Source organism: Chiloscyllium plagiosum, chromosome 31, assembly GCF_004010195.1.
Source record: "Chiloscyllium plagiosum isolate BGI_BamShark_2017 chromosome 31, ASM401019v2, whole genome shotgun sequence".
NCBI lineage: Eukaryota > Metazoa > Chordata > Chondrichthyes > Orectolobiformes > Hemiscylliidae > Chiloscyllium > Chiloscyllium plagiosum.
Genome location: NC_057740.1, coordinates 42825483 through 42840647, shown reverse-complemented (window position 1 = coordinate 42840647; position 15165 = coordinate 42825483). Strand labels below are relative to the sequence as shown.

Below are 15165 nucleotides of genomic sequence, written 5' to 3'. Positions count from 1 at the left end.
TTTAAAACAAATCCTATGTTGTAAACTTCATGAATTGTTTTGGGTTCACCCAACTTGAAAATATTTACAACAACGTTGCCAGGCTTGGAGGGTTTGAGCTATAGAGAGAGGCTGAATAGGCTGGAGCTGTTTTCCCTGGGGCGTCTGAGGCTGAGGGGTGACCTCGGAGGTTTATAAAATCATGAGGGGCACTGGTAAATAGACAAGGTCTTTTCCCTGGGGTGGGGGAGTCCAGATCTAGAGGGCATAGGTTTAGGGTGAGAGAGGAAAAATTTAAAAGGGACCAAAGGGGCAACATTTTCATGCGGAGGGTGGTGTGTGTATGGAATGAGCTGCCAGAGAAGTGGTGGAGGTTGGCACAATTACAGCATTTAAAAGGCATCTGGGTGGGTATATGACTAGGAAGGGTTTAGAGGGATATGGGCCAAGTGGTGACAAATAGGATTAGATTGGGTTAGGATATCTAGTCGGGATGGGCAAGTTGGACCGAAGGGTCTGTTTCCATGCTGTACACCTGAATCTATGCTCTACATTAGCCAACTCCATTCTAGGAACAGAATATAAGCCAATGGCTAGTTTCTAATCTGTCCTATTGTTCATTTTTGTCCTGGCTGACCTGTGCCCTGTTTACCCACCCATGCTCCATATTGTTTCTACTCTTGCATAACAGTAGTCTATTGGACAGTCTACACACTTTTCAATCATCTCAGCTTTTTGTAGGTGAGAGTCTGAGATTGCCACTCCTCTCTGTGTCAGGAAATGTTTCTTGAGCTCACCCCTGACTCCTCTTGTTCGAGACATTTTCCCCCACTCTCCCTACCCACCAACAATATAAAAATATAAGAAATAGTCTCTCTTCATCTACTGTATTAAATGTAGGTAAAGTTGCTATTGTTCCAGACAACGATATGGCTGCTCTCTACTGGGGGGAGAGAGAGATGACTAGTGATGGCTGAGGGTCACCATGCCTCAGGCAAAGGGAGAGATTGAGAAGGAGAGTCCTTCATAGTAACTGCAGCCAGTGTGATAATTGAACCAGCACTGCTGCTGATATTCTCTAGTGCAAACCAGGCATTCAGCCAACTGAGCTAACCAACTCCAATGATCATAAATATCCCAAGTACATCACTCCTCCTTGACCATGAATACTGCAGTCTACATAATTAGTCCCCATCATTTAACCCTTCTAACCCTGCTCTCACCAAGATGATCCTTGGGATGGAGGGATTGTCTTTTGAGCAAAGGCTGAACAGGTTGGGACCCAACTCATTGGAGTTTAGAGGAATGAGAGGTGATCTCATTGAAACATATCAGGTGTTTAAGGGGCTTGATAGGGTCAATGCTGAGAAGATGTTTATCTTCATGGGAGAGTCTAAGGCCAGAGGGTGCAGTCTGAGAATAAAAGGGCACCAATTTCAGACTGAGATGAGGAGTTTCTTCCCAGAGGGTTGTGGGTCTTTGGAATTCCTTCTCACGGAGAGCCGTGAGAGACGGAAAAAACTGCAGACGCTGGAATCCAAAATAGACAGGCAGGAGGCTGGAAGAACACAGCGAGCCAGGCAGCAGCAGGAGGTGGAGAAGTCAATGGTTTGGATGTAACCCTTCAGGAGGGTTACACTAGAGAGCTGTGAGGGCAGAGACCTTGTGTATATTCAAGTCTGAGAGAGAGAGAGATCCTTGATCAGTTGAGAATCAAGGAGTTATGGGGAAAAGGCAGGAAAGTGAATGTGAGGAATATTTGATCAAATCATGATCCTATTGAGTGGCAGTGCAGGCTCAAGGGGCTGAATGCCTACTCTTGTTCCTATTTCTTCTGGTCTTATATTGGAGATGGGAAGAAATGCAGGTTGGCCAGTTCTGGACTCACCCTTTCCAATTGACTGAGGGAAGGTGGAGGATCATAGGCTAGCCTGTATCATGTGACCAATGGGTGGGGGCAGGGAATTTGGAGGCATGAGATCAAGTGATGAACCCAGCAGAAAACGACCAGCCTGAGTTGGTAACCCCATGCTGGGCTAATCGACAATGAAAATTGTGAAGAGGTGCTAAGGTATTCATCTTCAACGGGGACAGAAGTACATGATTAGATTACCTACAGCATGGAAACAGGCCCTTTGGCCCAACCAGTCCACACCGACCCTCCAAAGATTAACCTACCCAGGCCCATTTCCCTCTGACTAAGGCACCTAACACTACGGGCAATTTAGCATGGCCAATTCACCTGACCTGCACACCTTTGGACTGTGGGAGGAGACCGGACCCGGAGGAAACCCACACAGACACGGGGAGAATGTGCAAACTCCACATATAGTCGCCCAAGGCTGGAATTGAACCTGGGACCCTGGTGCTGTGAGGCAACAGTGCTAACCACTGGGCCACCGCACTGCTCCTGTGGCTTGCGGATGCTGTTTGGTGGAAATGTAACTGGTCAGCCTGAAACGGTACCAAATCAGGGCTGACCTTTGAACTCTTAGATCCTAATACAATCCAGCCCAGGGAGATGACCTCTGTGATCTCTGGAATGATTGTTGATAGTCATCAACCAATGAACGTTCATTGGCTGAAGAGAGTATGAGCAGAATGTTCAGACACTGGTCAATGTAATCCCCTGAGGTGCTTTTGCTCATGTTACGGAGCACTTCAAACTCTTTAAGATTACTGAGGAAAGCAGCGAAGGCCTTATTGATTTTTTTTTTCCATGAACATACAAGGCGAAAGTGAGTACTGTAGATGCTGGAGGTTGGAAAAGTACAGCAGGTAGAGGAGGAGAACTTCTTCAAGGTAGGCACTGACATACGTCTGGAGCAGGTGGGACTTGAGCCTGGACCTTCAGACCCAGGACCTTCTGACCCAGAGGTAGGGACACAACCCCTGCACCAAAAACACTTCGAGGTGACCACTTGACATACCTTGGTTTTCAGCCCAAATAGATAAAACTCAATTTTTAAAGTTCTGATCTTTAATTTCAAATCCCACCATGGACACATCATCCCCATTACTGTAAACATAGCCCTTTGAGGTCTCTGCCAATGTCTTCCTCAATTTTAATCACTTCATATCGGTGGCTTTCCTTTACCTGAGCTCAAAACTCTGGAGTTCCATCTGTAAACCTCTCTTTCCTCTTTAAACCCTTTCCACTTTAATTTACTCTGGGATGGTCAATGTGTTTCTATAGTGCTTTTCACCACCACCAGATGTGGACTTTTTAACGTATAGTCACTATCGTACAGTAGGAAATATGGCATCCAATTTGTACACAGCAACTCTCTATTCTATAGTGACAAGAAAATCTGTTTTTCTGTATGTGTTACGTACTGATTGTGGCATAACTATTGGCCAAAACATTCCTGGATAACTTGCCTGTTCTTTGAAGTAGCACCATGGGATGATTTTCTCCAACCAAGCAGCTTTACGACAGAGTCAAGGCTACTCGGAATGTTAACTGTTTATCTCTCCATGGTTCCTGCTGAGTTTCTCCAGCACTTTTTATTTTAGATAGATGAGGCCTTAGTTCAGAGTCTCACCTGAAAGGCTATACCTTTGCAGCACTGCATGTATTTCTGTGATCAAACTCTGGAGTGGGGCTTGAATCTGGAACTTAACTGTCCCCTGGGCAATTTAGGGATGAGCCTAGCCAGTGATGCCAATATGCTGTGGGGAAAAGTGTTTGATCAGCTGTGCTAATCTCTCCTTGTCACATTTGAATTAGGAGCCCCTTGTGAATAATTTTAAAATGCTTTGAAAGTGCCATATAAATGCAAGGTGTTGTTGTCTCCTATTCCTTTGTAAAAGTAATGAAAAAGAATGGTGGGGAAAATCTGAGAGGTAGAGCATAGAAAACAGGAATGGGAAAAGATAAAGACTGGGAACAGAGAGGTGCAGATAGAGAGAACCAGGGTAAGATAAAAACAGACACAAGCAAAACAAGGTGGAGAGATGCAAAGGAGCAAATAGAGAGCGATGGAGAGGAAGTAACAAATTAAAATGGACACACAACCACCAAACATACAGGCACCTAGAGAGAGAGAGGGAGAAACTGATTGAGGAAGAAGTAAAGATACCCAAAAATAAAGGGGACAGAGAGAGAGAGAGAGAGAAACCAAAAGGCACTGACCGACGGAGGATACGAGTGAAAAGAAGACAATGGTGCTTGACTACAAACAGCGAGAGGGAGATGGAGACAGAAAAATGGACAGATGTACAGGACATGGAGAGGTATGACAGAAAGATAGAGTTGGATATAGATATTAAAGGGAAAGAACTTCCAACACGTTTTACAAGTCAGAAAGTGACATGGACATAATTAAACAGAGAATTACAGGAAGTGCAAAGCAGCTGCAGCAGTGTTGTTAACCCTGTTTGCTGTGGAGTTGGTGCTTATCCCCCTGCTCTCTGCTGCTGCAGGCTGTGGCGATTGTCTGCGGATTCCTGGCGGCGCTGACGTTTTGTATCATTGCTTTCTTCGCTCAAAGAGTGCGGCAGAAAATCTGGAAATATGGGAAACCGAATATCCTGTGGGAAAAGGGCTTCGCTGATGAAGAGGTGGGGCCCAACGTGGAGGAATGGGTAAGTGGGTGTGTGGAGAGTTCCTGGTTCGATCCGCGGTCACTCCTGAGTTTCAGTGGAACCGTTTCAATTAACTCAGGGCAAACCCCATTTAAAAAAATTCACATGAGAACCAAGTCCGTTTGAACTGGACGTGCTCTGGTCAGCGCAGTCACACACCAACACAGCACTGAATAAATATTCATGACAAACAAAAGAACTGCGGATGCTGGAAATCAGAAACAAGAACAGAAATCAGGTCTAGCAGCATCTATGGAGAGACAGACAGAGTTGTGTGTTGCGTCCCTTCTGCAGAACTCAAAATGGACCTGAAACGTGAACTCTGGTTTCTCTCTGCAGATGCTGCCAGACCTGCTGAGTTTTTTCCAGCAATTTCTGTTTTTGTCTCACATATTGAGGGTGGTTGGTGGAGACACAGATCAGCTGGTCTAAAGGATCACAATTTGAAGATTGTCAGCAAGAGAGATGAGGAGAAGCTTTATTCGGAGTTGTTAGGATTTGGAATGCAGAGAGAGTGATGAGGGTGGATTCCATTTGGAGGTTTCAAAGGAGAGCTGGATATTATTTGAAAGGGATGAAATAGAGGGATACTATTGGAAGCAAGGAGCAGAAAAGGGATGATCTTTGAGGGGAGGATTCAATATTACACAATTGGTAAATTTCTCCAGCCCCTCTTTAACCCTTTGAGAATCATAGATTACTTAGAATCATTGAAGTTTGCAGTATAGAAGGCCATTCGACCCATTGTGTATGTACTGGCTCCCACAAAGCTATCAGCTAGTCCCATTCTCGAGCCCGATCTCCATTGCCCTCTAACTTCATCCCTTTTGAATATATATCCAGCTCTCCTTTTGAAACCGCCAATGGAATCCGCCACCACTCGATGCATTCCAAATCCTAACAGCTCCGAATAAAGTTTCTCCTCATTTCATTCCTAGCTCTCCTGACAATCTTGAAGTTGTGACCCCCTAGTTACTGATGTACCAACTAGTGGAAATAAAATATCCTGCTTAACCCGGTCAAAATTGTTCATCACTTTGAACACCTCAATAAGGTCACCTCTTCATCTTCTCTGCTCCAAGAAGAATAAGCCCAATCTCTCTAATTTTTCCTTGTATCTAAAATCCTTCATTCCTGGCTACCTAGTATCATTCTAGTAAATCTTTCTTGAACTCTCTCCCAAGCTGTAACATCCTTTCTTAAGGTGCCCGGAACTGAAACCATGCTCTAAATGTGGTCTGACCAATGATTTGCAGAAGTGGAGCATCACTTCCTTGCTTTTAAACTGTATGCCTCTATTTATAAACCCAGAGATCCTATACACCACTTTTAACAACAGTTTCAACTTATCTGGCCACCTTCAAAGAATCATCCACATTAACCCCAAGGTCCCTCTGCTCCTGTACTCCCCTCAGAGTTGTCCCATTGAGCCTGGATTGTCTCTCTGTGGTACTCAGCCAAAATGTATTCACTCACATTTCTCTGCATTGAAATCCAACTGCCAGGTGTCTGTCCATTTGGCCAACCTGTCAAAGTCCCTCAGCATCATCTTCACAGTCCCCTTTTTTTCTCCTTAGCTTAATGTCATCTGCAAATTTAGAGCTTTTGCCCTCCACATCCATCTCCAAATATCATATAAATTAGTAAAAGCAAGGGTCCCAACACCAATCCCTTTGGAATACCTCTTTCAACTCCCCTCCATTCTGAAAAATGCCCATCTGACCTCAAACATTGTCCACCCAGCCATCTCCCCTCTGAGACAGAGTGGATATGGGCTTTGGATAGAAGGGGATTGATTGATAAGCCAATTGGACCTTTCTCAGTCCATGCTTTCTAAAGGTTTGTGAGGATTTATTGCCAGGAATGGATTGAGACCAACTCGTTCATTATTTAGATACCACACAATGGACAGGAGGAGGCAAACTCCACCTTGACCTTGTGATAAATTCTGAGTCAGGTCCAACTGAAAGAAGTGGCCTGCCCTTCACAATGGAATCGACTATACACAAACAGAGACTCTTTATTGGTGCCCATGCCTTCCTTGTCTCATGAAGACCCAGCAGAAATTGTCACTTGAGAACGTGCAGGAAGGTCAATAAACAAGATGATAGGAATCACTGACTGTACACACACACTGGTAAATTTAAATCTTACACAAGGACATGGTATCATTTAGATAAAGCTTCACCTGACAGATTCCATTGCCAATGGGTTACAAAATAGGTTTGCACTTTTGAAGGTGGCCCATCCCTGAAACTGTACCTTTCCTTAGTGTCTATATAAAACAATGACTCATCGAAGGTGGACTCATTCGCAACATTTCATTGCCTAATATTTCTAAAGTCACTGTGAGGGATTATTCCACAGTCTGCAGCTGAACTCTCCGTATTTCACCGAGACGTCCCAGTGTGAGCCTAGCACCTAAGAGTATCTAACCCCCAGCACAACTACAATCTACATCTCTATTAGCATGCTATGTTTTACACAGCAAAATCATATTAAGAGATGGAACAAAATTAGGCCATTCAGCCCATTGAGTCTGCTGTGCCATTCAATGTAAGCATGGCTGATCTGATCATCCTCAACTCCAGTTTCCTGCCTTTTCTACAAACTCTTTGATTTCCCCTTACTGATTATAAATCTGTCCATCTCCGCCTTCAATATACTTAATGTTCCAGTCCAAACAGCCTTCTGCAGTAAAGAATTCCACAGATTCACTCTCCTTTTAAGAGAAGAAATTCCTCCTCATCTCTGACAGGAGACAACTTTTCCACATCTACCTTGTCAAACCTGATAAGAACCTTACGTGTTTCAATAAGATTGCCTGTCAATCTTCTAAACACCAATGAGTACAGGCTCAACCTCTCCTCCATTAGACAGTCTGTCCATACCCAGGATCAGCTGAGTGGACTTTCTCAGGACCGCCTGCAATGTCGTCAGTGTTTTACAACCGCTTCAGTCACCGGTTCAGACATGAGGAAAAATAGAAAATATTGCAATTACTCAGCAGGTCAGTCAGACTCTGGGGGAGAGACACTGAGTTAATCTTTCAGGTCAATGATGACCCTTCAATGGAAGGATTGAGCTACTGAGCCACATAAATCGGTGTTAGGTCAGGTGACCAACATCTAGGTCAAAAAGACAGGTTTTAAGGAAGAGAGTGAGCCTGAGAGGTTTCAGGTGGGGAATTCTGCCTGTCACTGCTATCCATGTGCATATTGTCTTCAGGAACCAGCAGTGGGGGAAGTCCTAGACTGTTGAGATTAGTTGGAACAGTTAGAAGTGTCCATAATACCACCCAATCAAACTAGGGTCTTCCCAGTCTCTCCGAAAACACTCAGGATGTGTCACTATCTCCTTGGAGTAATTTTCCAAAATCTACCCCTCTATCCCCATCCCTGTTCACTGGGAAGAACCCAGTCAGAGCTAAACAGCACAATGCAGACGGGAATATTACCCACAAAAAGTGAAAAGGCGAGAGCAAGGGCTCCAACCCCACCACCACCATCGATACCAACTCCTTCCTGTTTACTGATTGATGCCAGAGATCTTGAACAAGACCCGTGTTGGTGGAGTTTGTTCTTAGCGCTCAGCCTTATCAGGTTGTGGTGGTATGCCTGATGATTGCCTCATTACAAAGCAGAATTCTCTTTGCTTTTTGATAAGTTTGGTTTCAGTTGAATTATTCATTAACTCGATTGTTCTTTGGTTTCACTCACTGGGACTGATTACATCAATGCCTGCTCAGAAACTGAGCTGAACGGCAACTGAGCTGCAAGGCTTGACGTGTGCTGCTGAAAAAGGTTGTGTCCAGGCCAGCTTTGACCACAGGAGCTGTCTTTGTTACAAATGGTTAAGGCACATGAGACATTCAAGGGGTTAAACGGCAGGAGATGAATTACCTCGGGAAGTACTGATTTGGTGAAAAGTTTTGAGATGGGAAAGATTCAAGAAAGTGAAGAATGCTAAAGTTGAGAGAATTGTTGATTGGTCATAGCAGAGGGGCCTGTTGTGTGTAACCAGCTCTCTGCCGAAGCCCAATGCCACTCCCCATCCAGTCATGTTGTAAAACTCATCGACAACAATTTGCATTTGTAGGACACCTGTCGCTTTGTAAAATGCTGTGAAGTACTTGACAGGACCCATTGCCAAACCGAATTTGAGATTGACTCCCCTGGGGAGCTATCAAGGCAAGTGACAAACAGCTTGGTCAAAGTGATTGGTTTTTAAGCAGTGTCATGAAGTAGGACAGAGGCAGAGAGGTTCAGGGAGGGAAATCCAGAACCTGGAGTTCAGGCAGCTGAAGGTACAGTGACCAATGGTGGAGAGATTAAAATCAGAGTTGCTCAAAAATCAAGTAGGAGAAGCACAGATCTCAGAGCTCTCGGCTAGGGGAAGTTACAATGAAAGTAATAGGTAGGGCCATGGACAGATATGAACTTTGGAAATATGAGAATTTTAAAATCAAACATTTTTGGACCAAGAGCCAATGTAGGAGAAAGGTGTTTGGGGGTGGGGTGTGGCATGATGGGAGTTAGGACGCAGACAGCAGAGTTTTGGGTGATCTGGGAGTTAAAAAGCTGGAAGACGAGAGGCTGACCAGGAGAACATTGCACGAGTGGAGTTTAGCGAGAAGCGAAGCATGGATCAACATCCTGGTGGTTACTATTGACCAAGAACAGCATGGGACTCACCATGTGAATATAATGGTGACAGAAGCACATCTGAGGTTCAGAAGACCAGAGGAGGAGGCAGCAACAGTGAACTGCTAGTTGATGTTTTATTATATTAAAGTTGCTGTAATTATTGTTGTAGCATCCAATGGCCAATTAGGTGAAGAACTAGAAAGAGATTGGATCATGTCCATCAATTCCTGGGACAGGAGAAAACCAGCAGCAGATCTGAGATTTTCTTACTCCATTCAGTTGTGTGTGAAGCTGTGAGCTCGGATAGTTCATGTTGAGATGTTCTATTTCAGTCTCTCTTCCTGTTTGGTTTGGATAGTCCAGCACCTCCCAGCTCATTTGGATCCCTCCAGCCCTTGCAAAAGCAAGCTAATGTTTTGAGGCCTAGATGGTTCTTCATCAGAGCTCCTATCTTTCTTGTAAACCTCTTCTGAACCCCTTCCAAGGCCAGCATGCACTTTCTTAAATACAGAGCCCAAAACTGCTCACAATATTCCAAATTCTGCCTGACCAGAGCCTTATACAGCCTCAGCTATAAATCTCTGCTCTTGTATTCTAGCCCTCTTGAAATGAATGCTATCATTGCATTTGCTTTTCTAGCTCCCAACTGAACCTGCATGTTAACCTTAAGAGAATCCTGAACTAGGATTCCCGAATCCCTTGTGCTTTAGATTTCTAAAGCATTCTCCTTTTAGAAAATTGTCTATGCCTCTTCTTCCTACCAAAGTGCATAACTTCACACTTTTCCATTTTTTTTAGATTAGATTCTCTACAGTGTGGAAACAGGCGCTTCGGCCCAACAAATCCACATTGACCCTGTGCAGAGTAACCCACCCAGACCCATTCCCCTCTAACTAATGTATGTAACACTGTGGGCAATTTAGCATGGCCAATTCACCTCATGTTGTAGTCCATCTGCTGCGTCTTTGCTCAATTTCCTGTCCAACTCCTTCTGCTCCCTCCTTTCCATCTCCTCAACGCTGCCTGTCCCTCCACCTATGTTTCTCTCAGCTGCACAATTGTCAACCATGCCTCAGTTCCTTTGTCCACATTGTTAGTGAATAAAATGAATAGTTGACTCAACACTGACTCCTGCGGAACTCCACTAGTGATAGGCTGCCGTCCTGAAAAAGATCATTTTATCCTCACTCTGCTTTCTGCCAGTCAGCCAATCCTTTATCAAAGTGTCCTAAACTCTCCAAAGTTTCTGTCTTTCTATTCAGTTCTAATTCACTGCTCTCAATTATTTGTATTATCCACATTTTGTAACACAAGCATTTAAGGATTCAGTTGCTTAAGTTTAAGATTCTGACCATGACTTGGTGAGTAATACCCTTGCCTCAGATTTGAAGATTCTGGGTTCACTTCAAAGACTTGAACACTCTGCCCAGGCTAACACTCACAGTGTAGTACTGAGAGGAGGCTGCACTGTGGGAGATGTTGACTATCGGTATGAGATGTGAAATAAGACCTCACCCACACTGTTTGATAGTTGGTTGCATGGCTGGTTTGTAAATGCAGAGCAGCACCATCAGCGCAGATTCAGTTCTCTCACTACCTGAGGTTACCTTCTCAACCACTCCCCTTCCCCTCCCCCTTGCCTGAGACGTGATGATCCTCAGGTTTAACTCAACTTTACCTTTTTACCTCAGTAGTGTGTGTAAGCATCCCATAGCACAGTTTTGAAGTAGTGCAGGGGAGCTTTCTCCTGTCCTGGCCAAGATTTATGTCCCTCAACTGCCATCATGAAAACTGGATTATCTGGTCATTATTATATTGCTGCTTGTGGGATCTTGCTTTGTGTAAAATGGCTGCACTACAGCAAAGACTACTCTCCAGAATGTACTTCATTCCCATGTTATGCCTTCAGAGGCAGTACAGAAATGAAACTCCCATCAATCAGGACAATCGTTCACAATTCAAATTTGCCATCTCGTAACCCCTTTAGTTCTAATCTAGCCCACACTGCTCAATTCTTTCTGAATTACTGTCACCCTATAAAACAACTAAATGTAATGACATTCAAGTTCACCTTGCTTTGAGCGACAGAGGCTGGCTAAGAGTTGGAAAGCTACTTTGTCTATCTTTCTAGCCACTCTCCGTGTGGTGGGGTGTTGACTTGGCTCTAGAATAACCATTTGCTTTGTTGAAGTGTGTCAACTCTTTGTATTGTTGAACACTACAGTGAAGAATTGGAATCTTGTGGCCACAGCTTCACATCTCAGACATTGAGGGCATAAAGGAGAAGCTTTCACATTAATTGTAGCTTAAACATGTGGAATTCACAAATTTAAAAGCTTGGAGCAGAAGGATATAAGGTTGTGGGATTTGGAGTGTTGTGGGAAGTAGGGTGATGTGGGGATTGCTGGGCTAGCGCAATATGAGGTGGGTGGATTGGTTTGTGTTAAGGGATATGGGGAACACTAATGCAAAATATTGCAGTTATCAAAATGAAAATAAAACCTGCTGGAAAAATTCAACAGGGCAGGCAAGAAGTGCAGAGAGAGAAACAAAGTTAACATTTCAGGTTGAGTTGGCCTTTCATTGGGTCATCGTAACCTGAAACATTAAGTCCACTTCTGTCCACAGATGCCGCTTGATGTGCTGAGGAGTTGGGTGGAGATTAAGGATGTGATCAGAAGCCAGCTGTGGGTTGATGGGATCAGAAGGTCAACATTGATCAAAATCTCAGAAAAAGCCAGTTTTGTTTTGACTCTCTCACAAAGTAAAAACAAGTTACAGAATTCACTGAGTAACAACCATTCACAGAATGGACCTACATCCACACACCAATAAATGACACTATTATTCTAAATGAAGACTGTGCAGTTCCTGTCAGCTCTGACTTTGATTAATGTTGGGACAGTCCCAGGTTAAACTGACTCATCTTGTATCAGCCATTGGGAGTTCATTATGAAACTGAGAAAGGACTGGCAGGTTTCCTGCTCCTGATTACCCACAGTGGCACTATGTCAACAGGTGCGTGACCAATCAATCAGAATGTGCTGTACGTAGTCGATTGCTGCTATCTCCCAGCGTCACTGTGATTAAAGTATTGTGGTTGACTGAGGGAAAAGACTTGAACTGATTGCAGGACAGAGTCAGAAAGAGAGGAGAAGGAATTTGGCTTGTGGAGGTTAATATCTTGCCTTCAAATCCCTCCATGGCCCATCCTTCCCCTTCTCTGTCACCCCTTCCAGTTCAATAACCATCTGCAATCTCCCATTACTCACCTCTTGTACAACCCCAATTCCCATATCTGCACCATTGACTGCTGTGCCTTTTGCTGCCTGAGGTCTGACATTCCCTCCCTAAACCTCTCTGCCCCTCTACCCCTCAATCCTTCTTTAAAACCTTCCTCATTAGCCAAGCATGATCCAAAATGATCTTTGTAGTTGGTGTGAAGGAATAATCTCCTAAAGGAGCTACTTTAATGCAAGGCAATGATTTCATTCAACATTTACTTTGCTCTGTTGACTGCAGTCCCCACTGTGAATTGGAAGGGTTTGGGGTTAAGCTTCAGTCCAGAGAATGGAGTCTATAATCCAGACCAACACTGAGTGCAATGCCCAGTGAGTGCTACACTGTCAGAGGTGCCATCTTTTTAATTAAGTACCAAATCGGAGCTCCCTCTGCCTTTTCCAATGTCACCATCATTAAGTGATTCAGAGATACAGGAGAGACAAACAGCAGCACGGTCTCCTAGAATCTGGTCAATATCTAACCTGGTCATGGCAACGCTCCCGCTGTGTAAATTCTGGGTGCGGTCTGTATTGAGATGTGATGAGTTACTCTTTAAATACAACAGACTTTCTGCAGATTAAAGGTTGCTTTGGATGAGAGAATGTTTCAGAATAACTAGAAACATGATGCTTCGCTCACCTAATGAGTGCTGCTGCTGTTCTTCACAACCCACCCAGTCTAAACTTGCTATCCCTGGTGGTCTCCCTCCGTAACTAGCCCGCACTCTCTCACAATCCTCTTCCCCACTCCCCTCGACCAAACCTACGGTGGGTCAATTCTAAAGGCGCCATCATGAGGAATCAGTCTGTGGTAAAATGCTTTCCCATGTCACTCATTCCTTGCATCTTTCTGGTCTTTCAGGTGAAGACTGTTCCTGAAGGGGATCATGATGAAATCGATACAGTTCAATACTTTGATAAACCAGCCAATGGCATCAATACAATGAATACTAATGAGTATAATTCGCAGCCAATTGCGTACAGTGTGGAGAGTCACAATCAGTAAGTGACAATGTGACGAAATGATACAATTGATAATCACAGAAGAAGGCCATTCATTCCATCAGGCCTGTGCTAGCTCTTTGCTCAAGCTGCTGAGTTAGTAACACTGCATTGCACTTTTCTTGTACGCGATCTCTCCTCGGGTATATCTATCCAACTCCTCTTTCAAAAATATTATTGAAAATATTTCCACCTTCTTTGAAAATTGTAGCATTCACTGCAGAAAGAAAGTCCTCTGGTTCTGTCATTAGCTATTACAATTGAGTGGTATGGATGATGAGGGCAAGACTTTGGATAATTTGTTATAAGGATGGAATTTTAACCTTTGCCATAACTGAAGGGAGTTAGTCCTGTGCCTGCTGCATTTTACTCTCCTACTGGAACACCTCATCCATGTTCACTCAATTGAAATTCCTCTTAATTTTGAGTGTCTTGATTTAAATCTTCTTATCCTCATTGCTCTGGGAGCCATCCTAGTTTCTCCAGTCACCACTGAAGTCGCTTGTCTCTGAACTATTGTAAATCGCCACCCCACCTTCCTGGAGCCTTGGCATTCGTTTTTTAAGAATGTGGGATCCTGAATTGTCCACACTATTCCAGCTGAAGCCCAACACCTGTGTGTTACAAAGGTTTAGCACAACTTGCTGCCCTTTGTACTTTACTCCTCTTATTAATAAAGCCAAGGGTTCAGTGAGTTTGTTTTAACAGCCTTCTCAACCTTCTTTCCAGTTTCAAAGATCTATCAACGTACATGCCCAGGCTGTCTTTTAATTTTAAAAATATACTTTATTCATAACAAAAATCTTTTATGTAATAGTCACAACTGCAGTTTGATTCTGTAGCGTGGTGTGCTACAGAAGTTTGACTCGATCTGGAGTTTGACTCGATCCAAACAAACTGAAGGCATCTCTTGTATAAGACTATATTTACATGGTTTTGAGGGCTGGATGGGGTAGATGAGGAGGCATTCTGGATCAGTGGTGCTGGAAGAGCACAGCAATTCAGGCAGCATCAGAGGACAGGCAAAATCTACGTTTCGGGCAAAAGCCCTTCATCAGGAATAAAGGACCTCCCCCTCACTGAGGATGAACGATCAGTCCTCAGCAAAGGACTCATCTTCATCCCTCTCCGTCCATGCATCAATGAATTTAATACACACCGTGACATCGAACAATTCTTCCGTCGCCTCCGCCTCCGAGCTTACTTTCACAATCAGGACTCCCGCCCACCTTCCGAGGACCCCTTCGCCCACCTCCAACACACTGCATCCACCTGGACACCCCGCGCTGGCCTATTACCTGCCCTCGACCTCTTCATTCACAACTGCCGCCGGGACATTAACCGCCTCAACCTGTCGACCCCCCTCCCCCACTCCAACCTCTCACCCTCACAACGCGCAGCCCTCCAATCCCCCTGCTCCAATCCTGACCTCACCATCAAGCCAGCAGACAAAGGGGGCGCAGTGGTAGTCTGGCACACTGACCTCTACATCGCTGAAGCCAAACACCAACTCGAGGACACCTCTTCCTACCGCCCCCTTGACCATGACCCCACCCCCCATCACCAAACCATCATCTCCCAGACCATACACAACCTCATCACCTCAGGAGATCTCCCACCCACAGCTTCCAACCTCATAGTCCAGGAACCCCGCACTGCCGGTTCTACCT

The 15165-nt window shown here is 44.5% G+C and overlaps 1 protein-coding gene across 1 annotated transcript in view; it reads left to right on the top strand.

Moving 5' to 3' along the window:
- LOC122565063 (occludin-like) overlaps positions 1 to 14251 on the top strand; it is a 49638-nt gene extending 35387 nt beyond the window's left edge. The window contains exons 8-9 of the mRNA XM_043720693.1: positions 4405 to 4566; positions 13356 to 14251. Coding sequence (XP_043576628.1) covers positions 4405 to 4566; positions 13356 to 13499 — 306 coding nt within the window. The 3' untranslated portion in view covers positions 13500 to 14251. The remainder of the gene's footprint in view (positions 1 to 4404; positions 4567 to 13355) is intronic.
- Positions 14252 to 15165: the final 914 nt, after the last annotated feature.